An 18,555-nucleotide genomic window follows, 5' to 3' on the forward strand; every position below is an offset into this window, starting at 1 on the left:
AGACCTGAGATTTAGTCTAAACTTACCTCTTGACTCACTGTGAGTTCTTTGCTAGGTCCACGGTCCTGCTCTGAGCACCCGGTTTTCCCATCTGGAAGACGAGTGGACTTGGACATGCAAGGGCCTGAAGACTTGTTGTGTTCTGAGGCCCTAAGATCCTGGATCCCAGTGTCTGGGAGCCTTTGGCTCTGCCTGGCAAAGGCCCTCACTGCCCTTTCTTCTCTTCCAGGATGCCTTGCTGGGCCTGGGCTCTGCCATCGACGTCGTGGGCTTGCGCAGGGCTGTCAAGGAGGCCCTCTCCGCTGTGCTCCCCGGAGTGGTAGGTACCTGGCTTCACATTCCCCCTGCCCCCCAAACCTTTGCCCAGCATCTTGCTGCACCTCACACGGGGTCAAGAAAGAAGGAAGAGGCCCTAGCCTATTTGGCTCAGTGGATAGAGTGTCAGCCCAAGGACTGAAGGGTCCTGGGTTCCATTCCGGTCAGGGGCACATGCCTTGGTTGCAGGCTCAATTCCCAGACCCAGTTGGGATGTGTGCGGGAGGCAACCAATGGGTGTGTCTCTCTCACTTCGATGTTTCTCTCGCTCTGTCTCTCGCCCTCCCTTCCACTCTCTTAAAAACCAATGGAAAAAATAACCTCAGGTGAGGATTTAAGAGGACTCTCATGGGGAAGTCTTCATGGTTGAGTGTTTGGAGAGGGCTTCCTGGAGGAGGAGGGCTGAAGCTCAACCCTAAAGGATGAGCTTACATAGCGATCCTGGAATGTTGGAGACAGAAGGCGCCTTTGAGCTTAGCTGAAAAGGTCATGTCTCAGATAATGGAAGGTATTCACCCAGGTCGGATAGCAGCTAGGACACAGTGGCAGCAGGTGGCCTTTGGAATACGTACGGCAGGAGGAGTGGAGGGCAGACATGCAGAACTTCCTAGATGCTCGGTCTGGGAGGTGCTGGAATGGGGCTCAGCCTCGATGAATGGATCTGTGCCCAGTTAAAGTGATCTCCACAAAAGAGGGAGGTTGCCAGGGCCTATGGTCACCTGTCACAACGGTTGCCCGAGCCCAGAGTGTCTTGGTGAGGAAACTTTGACCCTCTTCAGCGGCCCCAGGCCACTCCCCAACCTGGCTCCGATGGTCACTGTCCCTCCTTTGGGCAGTAGATGGATAAACTGGCCCTCAGGACCCAAAGCAGCAGAGTCTCAGTTGCGCCAGATAGAGGGAAGGAAGCAGAGGACTGTCAATCCGGAGGGGGAGGTCTGACCCAGCCTAAGGGGCACGGAAGACTTCCTGGAGGAGGAGATGCCTAAATTGAGTCCCCATAGCCTGGAATGAAGACTCTACTCTAGATACCAGCCAAGGGCAACCTCTGCTCCAGGAAAAGCGGGTAATTCAGAAGGTGACCCACCCTAGGGTCAATTGTGTCTGAGTCTGCTTGATGGATACACCACCTAAGGCCCAGAGAGGCAGGTGCTTCCCCCTAGGTCACACAGCATGACAGGGACACATGGGGCTTGGCACCTAAGCACCCCCATTCTCTCTCCTCAGCTCTGCCTTCTCAGAACCTCCTAGAAGTTCAGAGCCCAGGAGGAGGGCTGAACAGTGAGCTTTACTGAGCGTGAAATTGGCAGGAAGTGGGTGGTGTGTTGGCACTCAAAAATAAATCCTCCCTGAGAAGGATGGGACTGAGGCAACATCTGGCCCGGGGTGGAGACACATCTGGAAAGGAGGGGGTGGGGAGGCTGGCAAGTCAGCATCCACAAGGCTGCCTGGCCCCTCTGTGGCCATTGAGGCTGTCCAGGGAGGGGGAGGCAGGGGTGACTGGCCAGACCTTCACAGGCAGGGTGCCTAGTTATGCCCACTGGGTCCTGGAAAGACAGCTGTGATCCAGGTGACTAGGTTCCTGGAACAGTAGGTAATGTCTCTACTTTGGTTCATCCAAGAGGCCTGTTTGAGCTAGGGAAGCCCTGGCTTTGGCTGGAAAGCACGGAAGGGCTCAGCCTTCAAAGAGTGGATGGGGGAGATCGAAGGTCTACTCTGCCTCCACACTGATGGGGGAGATCGAAGGTCTACTCCGCCTCCGTTCCTCTCCCCCCTCCCCCAGTGAGGACAGCCGCTAGCACCTGGCTCCCTCATCAGCACCCATTGTGGCAGGCAGCCCCGAATGCAGATGGTGCTGGTGTGTCTGGAACTGTTCCTTTCTTCTCTTCAATAAACGCAGCTAATTTTAACCCAGAGGCTGAGAGTGAGGGTGTGGGAGGCAGAGGGACAACCGGAAATGAAGTGAGGAGCTGTCCTCTCTGCCTCCCCACCCCGGATCATCCACCCCTCTCTCTGCCAGGGAAGGACTCTCTGTGTGACTCTGGGTGCTGTGGGGTCTCACTCTCTTAGGGACAAATCGCACAGGCCCCGCTTAGGCTGCTAAAAGAGCCAGGTGACAATATGGCCTGCAGTAGGAGGAGTGGGTGGCCTCATTCCCACTGACTTCTTCATCCCTGAACTCCCCGCCTGGACCCTCACCCAGGAGGCCAAGGGGGCTCCAGGCCTTGCCTATGTCTGCCCCTCCCACTCCCTTCAGGTCCTATCATCCCCAGCCCACACCATACTGTGTCTGGCGTGGGTTCTCTGGAAGGAGGATAGGCCATCTCCTGGGGGTTGGGAGAGGGTCAGGGCTGGCTGGGGACAGCCAAAGGCAACAAGAGTGACTGGCAGGATTATGGGCTCATAGTCATGAAAAGCAACTGCTTTTACCAAGGACTTCACGCTTACTGAAGGTGGGCCTTCAACACCTAGCTCTAATGTCACCTCCTCCAGGAGCCCTCCCTGATACCAACAGCAGAGAAGGGAGGTCCCTGTTCTGCCACTGAGAAAACAATGCCCCTGGGGATACTTAGCTGAGCACATGCATGCCCCCTCACTGGGGCAGGGGCTCTGCTGGACACACTGGCATCTCTGGGCCTCCCTCGTCATGCAGTGTGGGCAGTGGAGGTGCTCTATAAGGCTGCGCTGAATGGGAGTTGGTTGTAGATCCCTAAGAGCAGCCAGTCCCACCTGGGGAGGATGTGGATTTTTGCGTGTGGGTCACTGAAGGCAACTGATTTTTCCCAGACTGATACTGAGGCTGAGACTGCTCTGGGCCCTTGGACTGGACAATGTTTGAGCAGAGCTTTGATCTCACTCTGGGGAGTGATCATTACAAAATACAAATCTGCTCCTGTCTCTCAGGGCTCACCCCACAGCCCTCCACCGGGCAGCAGCCCCTGGCATCCAGCTCCAGCTTGGTTTACAGGCCCTTCCAGCTCAGCCCCTGCTGACCCCAAGCCCACCTCCTGTGCACCTACCCTCACTGTCTGTTCCATAAATGCTCAGTACTTCCACACCTACATACCTGCCACTCAGCCCAGAAGCCATTCTTCTGTGCTTCACCCACTCCCTGCATGAGTCTAATTTCCATACAAGTTACAGCTTTAAGGTCACTTCCTCCAGGAAGCCCTCCCAGATTGGATCACAGTGTGTGGTTTCTTGTAGAGTTGTTTATGTCTCTGAGGTAAGAGGGAAGCTTCCGGGACATTCTGAGCCCCTCCTGCAGTAAGGCCCTGAGTGGACACAGAGTTATTGTTTGTTGAGGCTGGAGTCACAGCAAGGAAACATGCCAGGTGTGTGAGGGGAGGGTTGCCTGCCCTTCAGCCCTTCAGACTCCCTCCCTACACCTTGGATTTAGGGTGATAGGTAAGAAAAGCCAGCAGGGTCATAGAGCACTGCCTGTCCAGAACCCCTTCCAAGAGGAGACAGTGAAATGGTAAGTTCATAGGGGAGTTTTTCCACCCTGACTACATGTTAGAATTACCTGGGGAGTAAACCCATCAGATGCTTGAGCCCACTCCCAGAGGGTCCCTGACCCTGGTACCTGGAACTGTGTACAGGCTGGAAGTGGGCAGCTGGGAGGGCCTCTACGCAGTCTCATGAGCGTCTTCTGTTTTAGGAAACAGTCTACACCTACCTTCTGGACAGGGAGTCCCGGCTGGTGTGTGAGGACCCTCCCCATGAGCTGCCCCAGGAGGGAAAAGTCCGGTGAGCTATCCTCCATCCTGTTGCTTTCCCTCATGGCCAAGGATCTCAGGGCTGGGCACCTTTCAAAGTCCTCTGGTCTGACCTCCCCATCTAACCTTGACCTCAGCTTCCCAGCCCCTCCTGCAGTAAGGTCCTGAGTGGACACAGGTGCGGTTCCTTGGCTGGGTCACTGACTCCAGCAGAGAGGGGAGAAGCAATGTCTCCTTTTGTGTCGGTTGGAAGAATGGATGACACTGGGAAAGTGCCAACTGGTAGGTTTTCTCCCAGAAAGCTCTGGTAAATTGCCGCGGCCTCCTCAGAGCCGAGTCCCAGAATGTCAGGGTTACAGTTTGTCATTTAGAACCCGGCAGGCTAGGAAAACCGCCTGAAGGTTCTCACACTCACAGAACCACAGCATCACAGAGTTTGGAGTCACGGAGTGCGGGACCTGCAGGAGTGCGCGGGCATCTGAGAACAGAGCTCACAGGCACTGTCCTGCAGTGGGTCCTGGAGCCCACCTGCCTGGGTTTGAATCCCAGCTCCCCATTTACTAGCTGAACAACCTAAGGCAAGACACTCAACCTCTCTGTGCCCCAGGTTTTCTTGTTTGTGAAATGGTGATAATAATAGTACTTACCTCATAGGGTTGTTGGGAGGACTAAATGAGTTTAACACATTTGTAAAGCACTTAAAACTGTATGAAGGATAAATGCCTGGTTGTGTTTTCATTATGACAGAATGTTGGAATCACTGACTTCAGGAACATGGGCTTGATGCCCGATGGTCCCCTGACACCTCTGAGCCTATTGAATTCAGCCTCCTACTTTCCGGATGGCCAAACATCGTGAGATGTGCCCAATGCCACATACCTAGTGGGAGGCAGAGAGCCAGGCCTGGGACATGGTCTCTTGGCTACTGGCCATTCAGGGAACAATGAGGGGAAGTGGAACTTGTCAGATGAGAAAGTGTTGACAGGCAGGATTGCGGGTCCAGAGGAGGGCAGGGCACGGAGGATGTGCTCACTGACTTCAAGCACCCCAGGGCCATCAAGGGCCAGGGAGCCCTGGGTCGGAATCTGGGGGCTGAGTGAGCACATGGGTTGGGGGGCAGGCATGTTACTGGAAGGCAGCACTTCACTCCCTGGGGGAGAGCTTTCCCAGCAGGCCGGGAGGTCCAGAGCTGTGGCTTTTTCAGGTAGAAGCTGAGGCTGGCACGATACTCACCTTTCGCAGGTGCCACGGGAAGAATTGCTCTTTGGGGATGCTGGAGGTCCGCAGGCTGGGCTTGCTGGTGGTCCTGGCACTTGGAACCCTGGATTCCAGGATGCTGGTCTCTCCCTCAGCTCTTCCCTATGGAACGGGCTGGCGTCTCTCCAATACCCCAGGGCCTTCCCACCTTCTGCTCTCCCATTCCACTTCCCCTGAGCGTGAGGCTCTGGCAGTGCCCAGTGCAGGGGGTGGCCTCCAGGCTGGGTGGCAGTCTCCCCTTCAGCATTTCCTGACAACTCCTCCCAAGGGCTGGGAGAACCAAGCCAGCCATGTCCCTCTCTGGTCTCTACTGGCCCAGCTGTAAGATGGCAGGACAGGGACCGGAAGATCTCTGGCATCTCAAGAAGAAAAAATGCTATAATGTCCTCTCTTCTCCTCTGAGCCAGCACCCTCACCCCTAATTCTCAAGAATTTTGCTTAATATGAGCTTGCGCTATCCAGGAAGTCTCTTCAGAGCAGCAAAGAAGGCCTTCCTGGGAGAGGGGCACAGCAGGTGGAAGGAGCATCCTGCAGGCTTCACTCTGCCCCTCCTGAGGCTGCAGACACTCCCCTCAGACGTTCTGCTGCTGGGGATGGGGTCTGCAGTCCCGGCATCTCAGAGGGGGCTCGGATCCTTTCATCCTCCTACCCCCAGCCACTGCAGACTCAGTGAAGCCTTTGGGAAAGGCCAAAAAAAAAAAAAAAGAGAGATAAGAGGGAATGTTTCAATTAGCCTAGAGTTCAGTGGGGAGGGAGAGACCAGTGTCTGCTGGGAGACGGGGCTCAGAAATCCAGGAGCCCCAGGAGGTAAGGTAGGTGAGGGGTGACGGGAGAGGGCCATCTCTTAGGACTTGGAGATCAAAGTTCATTCAGGCTGGCAAAGACTGGGGTGAAATCTGCACTCTACCCCCCGTCTGGTGGTGAGCCCGCATCCCCCCCTAGGGCTGATACATAGGTATGTGGAGGAGTCAGACTGGGATGGGGTCAGACAGGCCTGTGCTGTCATAATGCCCAGCACATAGTAGGAGCTCAGGGATTGCTGGTGGCCCTCCAGCCCCACGTCCCAATACATGTACTTAGTGGGTGATCTTGAGAAAATTACTTCCCTCTGGCCTCAGTCTTTTTCTAGAAAGTGGGTGGGGTTGGTTACAGGGTACTTCCAGGGGCGATCTGTGGCGCTGGCCCCAACAGGAGGCTGAGGCACCTGCCCCGGCCGAGGTGGAGCCTGAGGCTCTGGCAGTGCCCAGTGCAGGGGGTGCTCCTCCAGGAAACCCTGGAGGGCTGGCAAACAGCAGCAGGTGTGACGTGGAGGCGGATCATAAAGCGATAAGGCCAAGAGGAAAGGCAGAGAATGGGCTCCGGGCAGTGTGGGGAGGCAGGGAGGAGACGGGCCACGGGGCAGTGAGAGGGTCACCAGCTACCCAGCCCCTCCTGCCAGTGCCCCTGAAACTGGACCACCAATGCGTCCGGGCTGCCTGTCAATTCAGCAGAGACAGGGTTGAATCACACATGAGCGTTGATTCTAATAATGTCGGCAGGATGGGAGGGCAGCAGGTCATCCATGAAAATATTCTCTACCCGCCCCCGCCCCCCCAATAAGCCAGCTGCTTCTATTGGGCAGAAGGACAAAGATTACCAGGGGAAGCGGGCAAAAGGAATTATAGGCATGGGGCAGTAGGCGAAAGGAATAAGAATGGGTAGAATGGCCGAAACCGGTTTGGCTCAGTGGATAGAGCATCGGCCTGCGGACTGAAAGGTCCCAGGTTCGATTCCGGGCAAGGGCATGTACCTGGGTTGCGGGCACATCTCCAGTGGGAGATGTGCAGGAGGCGGCTGATCGATGTTTCTCTCTCATCGATGTTTCTAACTCTCTGTCTCTCTCCCTTCCTCTCTGTGAAAAATCAATAAAATATATTTAAAAAAGAAAAGAAAAGGATTTAAAAAAAAAAAAGAAGAATGGGTAGAATGGTCACAGGTTACAGGCAATGCGCCTTGCCACGGTAATAGGCAGTTCTCAGATCAGGAGAATGGACCTCCTTCTCGTTCCCAGTTTAACTCCCATGTCCCAGGCTGTAAGCCCTCAGCCAGGTTAGAAGGTGCTTTCTGTAATCAGAACAGAAATCACGGTTAGCGGAGCATGATTACTATTTCTGACCCAACACCCTCCACTCCTGGGGCTTGCAGGCGCCCGGCGCACCCTATCCTCCCCGTGTGTCTGGGTTTCCTGCCCGCCCCCTCCACGCCGTGCTCGATGTGCTCCCTCCTTCTCTGCAAAGTCCCACCTGCCGTCTCCATCTGGACCAGCCCGCATTTCACTTCTCTTCCAGGCCCCAGACGGAGGCCCTCTAGGACAGCGGTTCTCAACCTGTGGGTCGTGACCCCTTTGGGGGTCGAACGACCCTTTCACAGGGGTCGCCTAAGACCATCGGAAAACACGTATATAATAGTGATTCATCACTATGCTTTCATTATGTTCAATTTGTAACAATGGAAATACATCCTGCATATCAGATATTTACATGTCGATTCATAACAGGAGCAAAATTACAGTTATGAAGTAGCAACGAAAATAATTTTATGGTCGGGGGTCACCACAACATGAGGAACTGTATGAAAGGGTCGCGGCATTAGGAAGGTTGAGAACCACTGCTCTAGGAGGTCTGCTCCATGTTCCCTGGCACCAAGGAAGATCCAATTTTCAGAAAAGGTGTCTGTCTGGGCCGTAGTGGTTCTGTCCACAAGCAGAACCGTGGGCTGGGAGTGGGGAGATCTGGGATCCCGGACAACATGGCTGCAATTACAATCTCGTGCACCCTCCCTGGGCCTCAGTCTGACTTCCCTGACATGAGAGGATCGAACACTGGCATCTGCGGGCAGGCCCAGCTCTGGATTCTAAGGGCTGCAAGGGGCCTCGGGACTGGAGGGGAGGGAATCCTGGAGGCCTGCCTGGGTGAAAGGCTTCCTGGAAGGCTCCCCGCCCGCCTCGTCTTGGTGCCTTGCTTCTATCTCCCAGACTATTTCGGTCCCCAGCCCCGCCACTTTCCTCTTCTTATTGTGTTTCCTGCCATCTTAAAGCCTCTGATTACCCACTGCTGAGTGCAGCGAAATCTAGGGCCTTTCAGCTACAATGGAGACGCCGCCCACACGAGCCCCAGCTGCTCGTCTACTTCCCCTAGCACTTCGGGGTCCCAGGCCCAGCCTTGAGAAATTCCTTCCTCAGAGCTGGTTCCCTCTCGCCACAGAATCTGACGTCCCCCTGATTTGTCTCAGGGGACGCAGGGAATAGTCTGTTCCCATCTCTGGAGCCTCACACTCTGGGAGAGGGAGAGGGAGCGCAGGGCCCAGGGCCTGGCTTGAACCGTAATTTGTCTCTGAGAGAGATGAGAGGTCAGAGTGCAGTTGAGGGTGGGAGGAGGGATGTCAGTACAGGCTTGGGGTCACACCAAACAAAGGTCTCAGAAGAGTGGAAGGGGGCCTGGACACCCAGCTCTTTCCAGACCATTGGCCCCACCAACAGAAAGCCTTTCCGCCTACTCTTTCCACTAAACAAATAGTTGTTAAAGGGACGGAACTGTCATAAAATCCACACCCGTTCCTCTCTGCCCTCTGTGCCCATCTGTCTTTATCTTCAGTGGGGCATGACCACCCGGCGCCCAGGGCTGAGTCATTCATTAGCCTCCGACGTGGACAGCTGGCCCAGGGGGTGGAGTCCCCTCAACCCCATCAGCCTGGAGAGGGAGCAGGGGAGCAGCGGGGTGGGGGAGTCAGGAGGCAGGCCGGTGGGGGCTCTAAGTTAAGGAGAGAACCATCTGGGGTGTGAGCAGTTCATGAAGCCCCCACCCCCATCTGGGGTGGAGACAGCAGTTCTGGGAAAGACACAGCAGAGGAAAGGGGCTCGAATGGGGGTGGGTTGAGGTGAGCATGGCCTGTCTGGGGCCACGGAACGTGGCTGGGTCAGGGAGGGCAGGTTACAGAGCAAGGTGCCACGTGTGGGACCCCGAGGACTGAGGATCCTTGATGCCCCCGCACTCAGAGGGCGATCTGGGCCCAGACCAGGCTGACCTGCCCCAGCCCAGCCTCCCCCCTCTGCTGTCCCGGGAGCGCTGCGACTATGGGGTGCTCACTCAGACTGGGCTTCTGGTCTCCCCGATTCTCCCTGTTGGTGAGATTTTTCCCAGCAGCCACCCATCAAACCTGACCTTTACCTACCCCTGCTGGAGTCCCTCGGGGTCTCCCACTGCCCTCAGGGCCCTGGTCCCCCTCCTGCTGTCCAGCCAGACCAACTCCTTGCAGTTGGACCGTCCAGCAGACACTCATTCTTCCCCTCCTCCAAGCCTTTGCACATGCAGTGCCCTCTGCCTGCGCATTCCTTCCTGTCTGCGTGCCCTTGAGGACTCAGCTGCGGCATCTCCTCCTCCAGGAAGCCTTCTGGACCCCACTTCCGTCCGGCACCTGGCTAGGCTGGGCCCACTCTTCCTCCCTTTGTCAGAGCCCTCACTCCCGCCCTCGGCCACGGGCCTGCATCAGTCCCTGCGCGACATTGGGACGCTAAGCGTCAGGCATATATCTGCCTCCTCTTCTCATCCCAGTCCTCAGTACCAAACTTGACCCAGAAGGACCCGGAGTAAACACTCCATGGAATGAAAGACTTCAAGTAGAATTTCCCCATAAGCATTTCGTTGAGAAAACTTGCTCTGGCTCTAGTATGAGGAGTGGATCTAAGGGACCTGACAGGAGGCCGGAGACCAGGCGAGAGGTTGCTGCAGGTCAGGGGAGGGGTGGCTCTGTAGGAGCTGGGGAGTAGCTTGCGATGGGAGCAGGGGACCGTTGTGAGAGATGCCTGGGAGGTGACTCACCCATTGGCTGGGGGAGGTGAGCAAGAGGGAGGCAAGGGACCCAGTGGATGGCTGTGCCACTTGGAGGTGGTGGTGGCAAGGGTAAGTTCGGATTGGGCCTGGGTGTCTTTGGCGATCTCAGGGGCCCACAGGAAAGCCTCCAGGAGGCCTTTGGACGTCTGGAGCTCAGGGGAGGGGAGCTGGAGAGTCACGAGGCCATCAGCGCAAAGGAAGGTGTTTTGTGCAGAAGAAAAATTGAGGCTAGATTACTTCATCAGGGTCCTTTGTTGGAGGTTGGGAGGAAGAGGGAGGCCACGGCAGCCCTGGGTCCCGGGGTGGGGTGGGGTGGGATTGGAAGTGGAGAGTCAGGGGTCAGTGGAAGGAAGCTGCGGAGTCCACTAACCAGCCACGCAGGGACCAGCGCCACCTTGTGGCTGCCCAATCACCAGACTGTCCCAGGCCAAGTGGCTAGGAGGGGTCCACAGGGGGTTTGGCTAAGGGTTACCAAGGCCAGGCCCCTGTCTCCATGAAGTCCCAGCCTTTATCAATTTAGTCATCAGAAAGCGTGGCTGCCATTGCCCTCCTGCCACCCTAGATTTCTATTCCTTCCTGGGAGGATTGGCACAGTCTCAGCCCAGAACGGGCGCCCAGCATACCAGGAGCCTTATAGGTCCAGGGTGTGAGGGCTGGGAGGTGGGAGACACCCCTGGTCCTTATAGCGTCTGACACCTCGCATCTGCGCGAACAGTCTGGTTCAGAAGGCCACGTGACCCGCTGGAGATGCTCAGCCTCTTGGGTCTTCAACTTCTCTCGCTGCTGTTGGGGAGCCTTTCAGGCTCCCAGCTCTCTTTTCTTCATCTGACGTTTGCTGGTCTCCCCTTCGTGACCTCCCCCCACACACAGGAGTTCCACCCCTCCCCCACCCCACCCCAAGCTGCTCTTCTAGCTAGGCCAAGCAGTTCCTACAAACGCAATTAAGTGGAGGCAGCATGAGAGATGAGGAACCCAGGACAATTAATCATCAGGGAGTAACATTTGGTGAAAAATCAGGCACTTAATTAAGTAGGAAGAGCCAGAGGCTGGGATGGGGGGAGGGGGAAGATGGCATGTGTGATGAGGGCAGAGAGAAACTCATTCTTCCCCATCTACCACCCCTTCCCTCCATCACATCTATGCCCTTTGCCTCCCCAATATTCATGCCAACTCCCTCTTGGAGGCTCACCCCACCCTCCACCCCGCATAGGTCTTTAGGAAGGTTCAAGCATTACTGGTTAGGAGTATGGGTTCTGGTGCCAGCTGGCTGGGTTCAGATCTGGCTCTACCACTTATTAGCCATGCAATCTTGGACAGGTTCCTTAACCTCTTGGTACCTTAGTTCCTCCACCTGCAAATGGAGATGATGATGCTATTTAATTCGGAGGATAGTTGGGAATTCTGAGCTCATCTATGTAATTTGCTTGGACTGTTCACAGCATAAAGATCTGATAAGTTTTAGTTATGATGGTTATCCAGGAGGCTCGGAGAGGATAGGTCACTCACCCAAGGTCAAGTGGTAGCCACGGTGAGATTTAACCCAGGCAGCCTAGCTCCAAGCCCTTGCTTTCCTTGCTTTGGGGATTTGTGCTGGCCCCTGGCATACCTTTCCAGTATCTACCAGCAAGAGGCACCGGAGGCTGGACTGTAGCTGACTGGGGTCCCCGACTCTTTTATCCCCCCCCCCCCACCTCGCATCTGCCCTGCAGCAGGTCAACTTGTCCAGATCTTTGCAGACATGCAGGGCCCAGCCTGCTGTGTGTCCCTGGGCCAGGGATTGTTCTCTTTGATCCAGGGGCTGAGAGGTGGGGTCTTCCTTTTTTTTTTGCAGAGAGGCTGTGACCTCCCAGAAGCGGCTGGGCTGCAATGGGCTGGGCAGCATCTCGGACCTCCCTGGGAAGCCTTTGGCCAAGCTGGTGGCCCCACTGGCTCCTGACACCCAAGGTAAGGGCTGGGAGCTGGGCAGGGGCAAGGAGAAACGGTGACCCCTGCTCCCCAGTTCATGTCTGTCTCCTGTGTTCATCTCTTGGTCTCCTTCTTTCCTTTGCTCTGTGTCTGTAGCAATCCCTCCATCTAATTCTCTCTCTAGTATGCTACTAACCTCTCTGAGCCTCAGTTTCATGATCTGTAAAATGGGGACAACAGAACCTACTTTGAGGGGGTGTTGCAAGGAAGAGCAAATAAGATAACGCATGTTAAGGGCTTCCACCTACTAGGGCTCGGTGGCCGGTGGCCGCCGTGATGATGTGTTTGTGCCTGTCGCTAGATGGGCTGTGGCTGTTGTCATGCTCTCTCTGTCACTCTCTCTGTTTTTCTCTCTCTTCCTCTCCATGCCCCCTGTCCGCCATGTCTCTCTGCCTCGTGTCTCAGTCTCTCTAGGTCTCTGTCCTCTGTCTCGATGTGGAAAGTGCACAGGACTGGGAGTCAGGAGACCTGACTTGCTGTGTGATCTTGGGCAAGTCACTTCCCCTTTCTGGACTTCAGTTTCCCAATCTGTAAACTAGGGGTGCTCAGCCTCACCTGCCTGCCTCCCGCTCAGGGTTGCTGGGAGGATCACAAGAAGGTTGTCAAGTGAGGGGGTTTCCCTCCATGCAAGGGTCTTCGCTGTGGCTGTTTTTGTCGCCGCCTCAGGACTCCCCTCTGTCTCTCTGGGTCTCTGGGTCTCTCTGTGTCTCTGTCCCAGGCTCTCTCTCTCTCTGTGTCTTTGTCTCCCTCCCTGGGTCCTGGCTCAGTCTCCTGAGCCTCACTGGCCCCGCAGGACCACCTCATTGCCCTCTCCCCCTCAGTGCTGGTCATACCGCTGGTGGACAAGGAGGCTGGGGCTGTGGCAGCCGTCATCTTGGTAAGAGCCCTTGTAGGGTGGGATGGGGAAGAGGACAGCAGGGGAGGGAGCGGTGGGTGGAGCCCTGTGTGTGTGTGTGTGTGTGTGTGTGTGTGTGTGTATGTGTGTGTTGAGAGCAGCAGGCTGGGCTGGAGTTGTAGAAAGTGGGGGTCTGGGGCTTCTCCCACCCCCCACCCCTCTGCCCCACCTTAAATGAGCAGGGCCAAGTTGCTGGGTGGGTTCTGCAGGCCCTTCTCCCATATGGAGGGGCCGTTCAGAGTCTCTTTCCCATCCCAGGAACAGAAGGGTTAACACTCCCACATCACCATTACCTCAATAAGGAACAGATTTGGGGTGCAGACAGATAAATGAGCTGGCCTTGTGCCCCCAGGGACTCCTCTGAGCTCATTAAAACAGAATTAAAGGTTTCTGAGGCGCCTGACCTTTCCGGAGCCGCTGGAGGGGGAGGGCGGTGGGAGTCGGGGGAGCCCTTGGGGAGAGGAGGGAGAGCAGAGGAAGGAAGGGGTACTTGGCTTGGTCTCCTCTGTGTCCCATCTGCCTGACGGAGACACGTCCCCCTTGCTTTCTCCCGCCCCCCAGCTTCTGTTCCCGCAGGGAATGGATCTGCTGTTGGCAGAGTTCTGAGCACTGCTTCCCTCCCTCCTTCAGTCCCAATCTGTGCAGAGCTGGTCTCTTAGAAGAGCTCCAGGGCTGGGCCAATGTGCAGAAGAGGAGGTGGGAGGCAGCGGGCGGGCAGCCCACCTTTGTTGAGGAAGAGTGTGGGGTGTCAGGTTCCTAGGAGCGACTTCCTGTGTTGGGGTTGGGAGGACTGGATCAGTAGAGGAGCAACCTCTCCCAGAGGAAAACATCTGGAAGGTGGTTCGTCTTGTGGGCAAGAGCATGGTTGCCATGACTGCTGCTCCCCTTGGCTCAGGTTGGGCCGGGAGTCAGGCTTCAGCCTTCTCCTGGGGGAGAAAGGCCTGTGTGTGTGTGTGTGTGTGTGTGTGTGTGTGTGTTGTGTATTGGGGAGGGGGTGAAGTCAGAGCACTTGAATTTAACTCTCTCTAGCAAAACCCTTCTCTGGCCCCTGCTCCAGGCTGCATGCTAGGGCAGACAGGGGAGTGAGACCCATGTCTGCCTTCCAGAGTCTGTCCGTCTGGAGGAAGGCAGGGACAGCCTCAGGCCACTCTTGGCCAAGGGAAATAAATACGGATGCTTTGGTGGCAGAGGCTGGAGCACAAGGAGTGCCTCCCAGTGGAGACGGCCTGTGAATGGGCTTTGGGCACGGGGAGGACGTCTGCAGGCAGAGAAGAAGAGAAAGGGTATTCTAGACTGAGGGCAGAGCATGAGCAAGGCAGGGCGGGGAGAGGATGGTGGGGTGTTGGAGGAAGAGTGTGATCCTGGTGAGGTGGAGGTGCCTGCTGTTGAGCAAGATGCTACCTGGGACTTTGGCTACCAGGAGTTCCCAACAACTGTCCCCTCCCCTTCCTGAACATGCCTGGCAGTGAAACGCTCTAGAAAGATGTATGGATTATTCGTGGCCTGCCTCTTCTCCAAGCCTGTGCCTTCCTACTCACATAGCACGCCTCCAGGACACCCCTCTCCCCAGTGCACATACAACTGATGGATCCTGTCCTGCTGCTCCACCCCAGCGCTCCTGGGCCTCAGGACCTCACATCCTCCAAGAGGCAGCACAGCAGCCTTGACCCTCCCAGCTGCTACCAGATTCCAAGGGCAGAGGGTGCAGAGGGTACAGGGCCTGCCCCAGGGCAGATGTTTTGGGAAGACTGACTCACCAGCTCCTTCCTCAACAAGCCCCATTCCCCTCTCTGATATTCACCCATCCACCCATCCACCCATCCATCGATGGAAGGCATATTTCTCGAGCACTGCCAGGCACTGTGTGCTAGGTGCTGCAAACAGCAATGACAGAGTCCAGACAGGCCCTGCTTCCACAGACCATAGTCTAGAGCGGCCCAGGAGACAGACACACCAGGGACCAAAATAAGGATAGAATTGCAAATGATGGCAAGTGCAAGCAAGGAGACCAGGGAGCTCTGCAAGGAATATTGGGGCCTGCTGGAAGTGTGGACAATGGAAGGCTCTCTGAGAGATATGCCATCCAGGCACAGGGCAGCCTCAAATAGTTCTGGGCCTCTGCAGCTTGCAGCTCCAGGCACCTTGATTACAGGTTCTTCGTTTTGAAAGAGTCTGGCTCTGTTCTTCAATTCTGGGATAATAAGTCCCTTTGAGGAGTGGGAGGCACTTGGTCTCTGGCATTTGATGTGTGATGTGTGCCCACGCTCCCACCCCCCACCCCCCTTGCCCCACTGTGCCAGCCACTTGCATGGGGATTAGCCATGTTGAACTTGGTGAGGATGAGGTATGGGGGCTTTGCTGGGTTCTCAACCCTCTCTGCAGCCCCAGTGCCCACCACAGGGCTGCCACTGGGCCCCAGACAAGCTCCCTGCAAGTGTGTGTTTCTGCTGGTGAGCAAAAAGCCGTGTGTGTGTGTGTGTGTGTGTGTGTGTGTGTGTGTGTGTGTTTGCATACGGGGGCGGGGCAGAAGCGTGTGCATGGCTCTTCGGTATTCGAACTCAGTATCCTATGTACAGTTTTGACTGTGCACATGTGGGTGGGGAAGGGGGTGGGGCAGCCAGGAGTGTGTGCTGGGGCCGGGGGAGGTCCAGGGGGTGGAGGGCTCCACAATTCCTTCCTTTCCCCTGGCCTTCTGAGGCTCTCGTTCAGTCTCCCAGCTCTCTACTGGGACCAAGCTGTTTCGGCAGCCCAGGAACTGGTTGCCTCCATAGCCCTAGAGGGGCCCCGACCTTCCCTTTTCCTGAGAGATGGGTTCAGGGGGAAGAAGCAAGATGTCCTCCCCATCTACTAACAGTGAAATGCCGAAATGTTTATATGAATCATGTGCAAATGAACCATGCCCCAGCCTCTTCCAACTCCCTGTCCCATGGGAGTCATAGATGGGGCCTCAGCCAGAGCTTAACCTTCAATCCCACCAGACCCTGTCCAGGACTTCCTGCCTCCAGTGTTGCTTCCTCCAACTCACCCTACACCCCATAGGCCATGGCCCTCAAGCTAAAGTCCAATTCCTTAACCTGGCACTCCAGGCCCGCCCCCTGGGGCAAGGGGACCCCACTCCTGCCCGGATCCTCATCTCCTGTACCACCTTCTACCCAGCACTGCCAGGACAGCTCCTGCCTGCAGTGTCCCCTCTCTTCAGGCTCTACTTGTCCTCCCCATGCCTCAGTGCCAGCTCTGGAAGCCTCCGGATGCCCCCCCTCCACCCCTCCCGCCCCCGCCAAGCTCCCACAGTCTTTAAGTTCCTATCCACCCCATCTGCCTTCCCCTCCTTCCTCAGGCATGAGGTTCTGCACCTCCCGATCACATCCCCCGCTCCATCCTGCCCCAGCCAGATGTGAGCTTCCTGGGAACCTGCTGGTCTCCTCTCCGTCTGCTCCTGGCAGGGGACCTAGAGCACAGGCAGGCAGCCCGCCCCCGCCAAGCTCCCACAGTCTTTAAGTTCCTATCCACCCCATCTGCCTTCTCCTCCTTCCTCAGGCATGAGGTTCTGCACCTCCCGATCACATCCCCCGCTCCATCCTGCCCCAGCCAGATGTGAGCTTCCTGGGAACCTGCTGGTCTCCTCTCCGTCTGCTCCTGGCAGGGGACCTAGAGCACAGGCAGGCAGGCAGCTGCTGAGTGAGAAGGGAGGATGTAGGAGGGAACCCCAGTGCAGCCACCATGGGGTGCCTTGCAGGTGATGAGCAGCTCTGAGTCGGCACCACCAGAAGCTGGTGACGCCATTGGAGATCTTTGCTAGCAGGGCCTGCAGTGGGTCCCCAGACTGCCATCCCTCCCCCTGTCCTTCTCCTTTTCTGTGTCAAGCACTCTAGCAAGGGTGTGGGAAGGGACTCCACGGGGTATGAAAGGTGGGCTGAGGGGAGTTCTGGTAACTGACACAGGGAAGTTAGCGAGAGACAGGCTAATGTGTGTGGTGATGAGAGTGGGTCTGGAGAATGGAAGGTGCGGGCAGAGAAGGTGGGGGAGAGTGGTCGGTACTGTCTCAATCCTGCCCCTTTCTTCTGAGTGACCTTGGGCATGTCACTTAACCTTTTTGGGCCTCGGTTCATCTGCAAGTGGAAGCCTGCCTTACTGGATGGTGAGACTCACGTTTCGATCAAAGCACTTTATCACTCCATTCATTCATTTATTCACCCATCCTCCCAGGTTCTTAAGGCACAGCAGATGCATCAGAGCTGTCAGACTTCTTCTCTTACCCAGACTTAGGGGCAGTTCAAACCCCAACTCAGAAAGGATAGAGATGGGAGGCTTGGCCTAAGAGCACTGATTCCATAACTGGGTCCCGAAGGGCTCCATAGGCAGGAGATGGAGGGGAGTTGCAGGTCACCCCCTTTCTTCACTGTCCACCTGAAGTGTGCCGTTGAGGGAGCAGTGACTGAAAAGGCAGAGATCGGGCACGTTCCACTTTTATTTGAATTAGCCCTAGGAGGTTTGCTGGAAGAGGGCACTGTCCTGGAGCCTGTGCTCGGCCAGAAGGACAGGCTTCGCTCTGAAGCCCGCAGACTGGAGTGTTTATGTGCTGGTGGGGACAGGTGTGTGCCGAGGGAGGGCCCTCTGACAGAGGTAGGAGGCTAAGGACTGTCACAGCTAGTTCTTCTCCCACATCCTCCAGGTGCACTGTGGCCAGCTGAGTGACAGTCAAGAGTGCAGCCTTCAAGCCGTGGAGAAGCATGTGAGAGGGGTTAGGGCTGGGGTAGGGCTGGGGTAGGCCTGGGGTAGGCGGGGGGCTGCTGAAGACCCTCATCACAGTGGGTAAGATGATCTTGCCAGGGAGCTGGACAGACCTGGGTTCCAGTCCGCCACCTTTGGGCTGTGTGACCTTGAGCAAGTCACTTAACTTCTCTGAGCACCAGTTAGTTTCACATCTGAAAATGAGGATAAGGAAAGCACTGACCTTACTAGGGTGAGATAAGGCGAATCCAGTATCTTGTCAGTACTGACGGGGGACTATCTACATAATGATAGGGAGGCTCTCTCCTGAGATTTCATACTGACTTTCACAAGGACTTAGAATTCCCTGTGAGTGCTAGAGACACAGAGATAGCGCCCTTGTCCTGTCTGGGAAGAGTCTGGGGCTGGGGGTGGAGACTGGAGGGAGGACGCTCCAGAGGCAGTGGGAGCCCACGGGAGGGTGGAGCGCTGAGGAATGAGTGGTTCGGACGGTGGTGGGGGCGATGGGCACTGCAGGCAGAGGAAATGGCTGGAGCCCAGGCGTAGAGTCCCGAGGCGGCGAGCGCGGGAAAAGGTGGGGCAAGTGGCAGGCGGGGAGAAGGTGGGGCAAGTGGCTAGCTGACCGCTTGGCCCGCCCCAGACCCTGGTAGCCCTGCGAAGGGTGCAGGCCCTGCAGCAGCGCGGGCCGGGCATGGCCCCCGAAACTGTCCAGAAACCCCCGGAGGGGACGGCGGGAGACCAGAAGGGCCGGGCTGGGTACACCCACAACGACGGCAAGATCCTGCAACTGTGCGGTGAGGACCCAGCA

At 56.5% G+C, this 18,555-nt stretch overlaps 1 protein-coding gene across 1 annotated transcript in view; it reads left to right on the plus strand.

Annotated features, from left to right (window-relative positions):
* The window catches only part of PDE2A (phosphodiesterase 2A), a 70,781-nt gene that overhangs the window by 31,947 nt on the left and 20,279 nt on the right, over nt 1-18,555 (plus strand). The window contains exons 4-9 of the mRNA XM_015557478.1: nt 230-319; nt 3,974-4,062; nt 11,988-12,100; nt 12,943-12,998; nt 17,689-17,748; nt 18,388-18,541. Of these exons, the coding sequence (XP_015412964.1) occupies nt 230-319; nt 3,974-4,062; nt 11,988-12,100; nt 12,943-12,998; nt 17,689-17,748; nt 18,388-18,541 (562 nt within the window). The remainder of the gene's footprint in view (nt 1-229; nt 320-3,973; nt 4,063-11,987; nt 12,101-12,942; nt 12,999-17,688; nt 17,749-18,387; nt 18,542-18,555) is intronic.

This window comes from Myotis davidii, unplaced genomic scaffold (genome assembly GCF_000327345.1).
Source record: "Myotis davidii unplaced genomic scaffold, ASM32734v1 scaffold169, whole genome shotgun sequence".
Taxonomy (NCBI): domain Eukaryota; kingdom Metazoa; phylum Chordata; class Mammalia; order Chiroptera; family Vespertilionidae; genus Myotis; species Myotis davidii.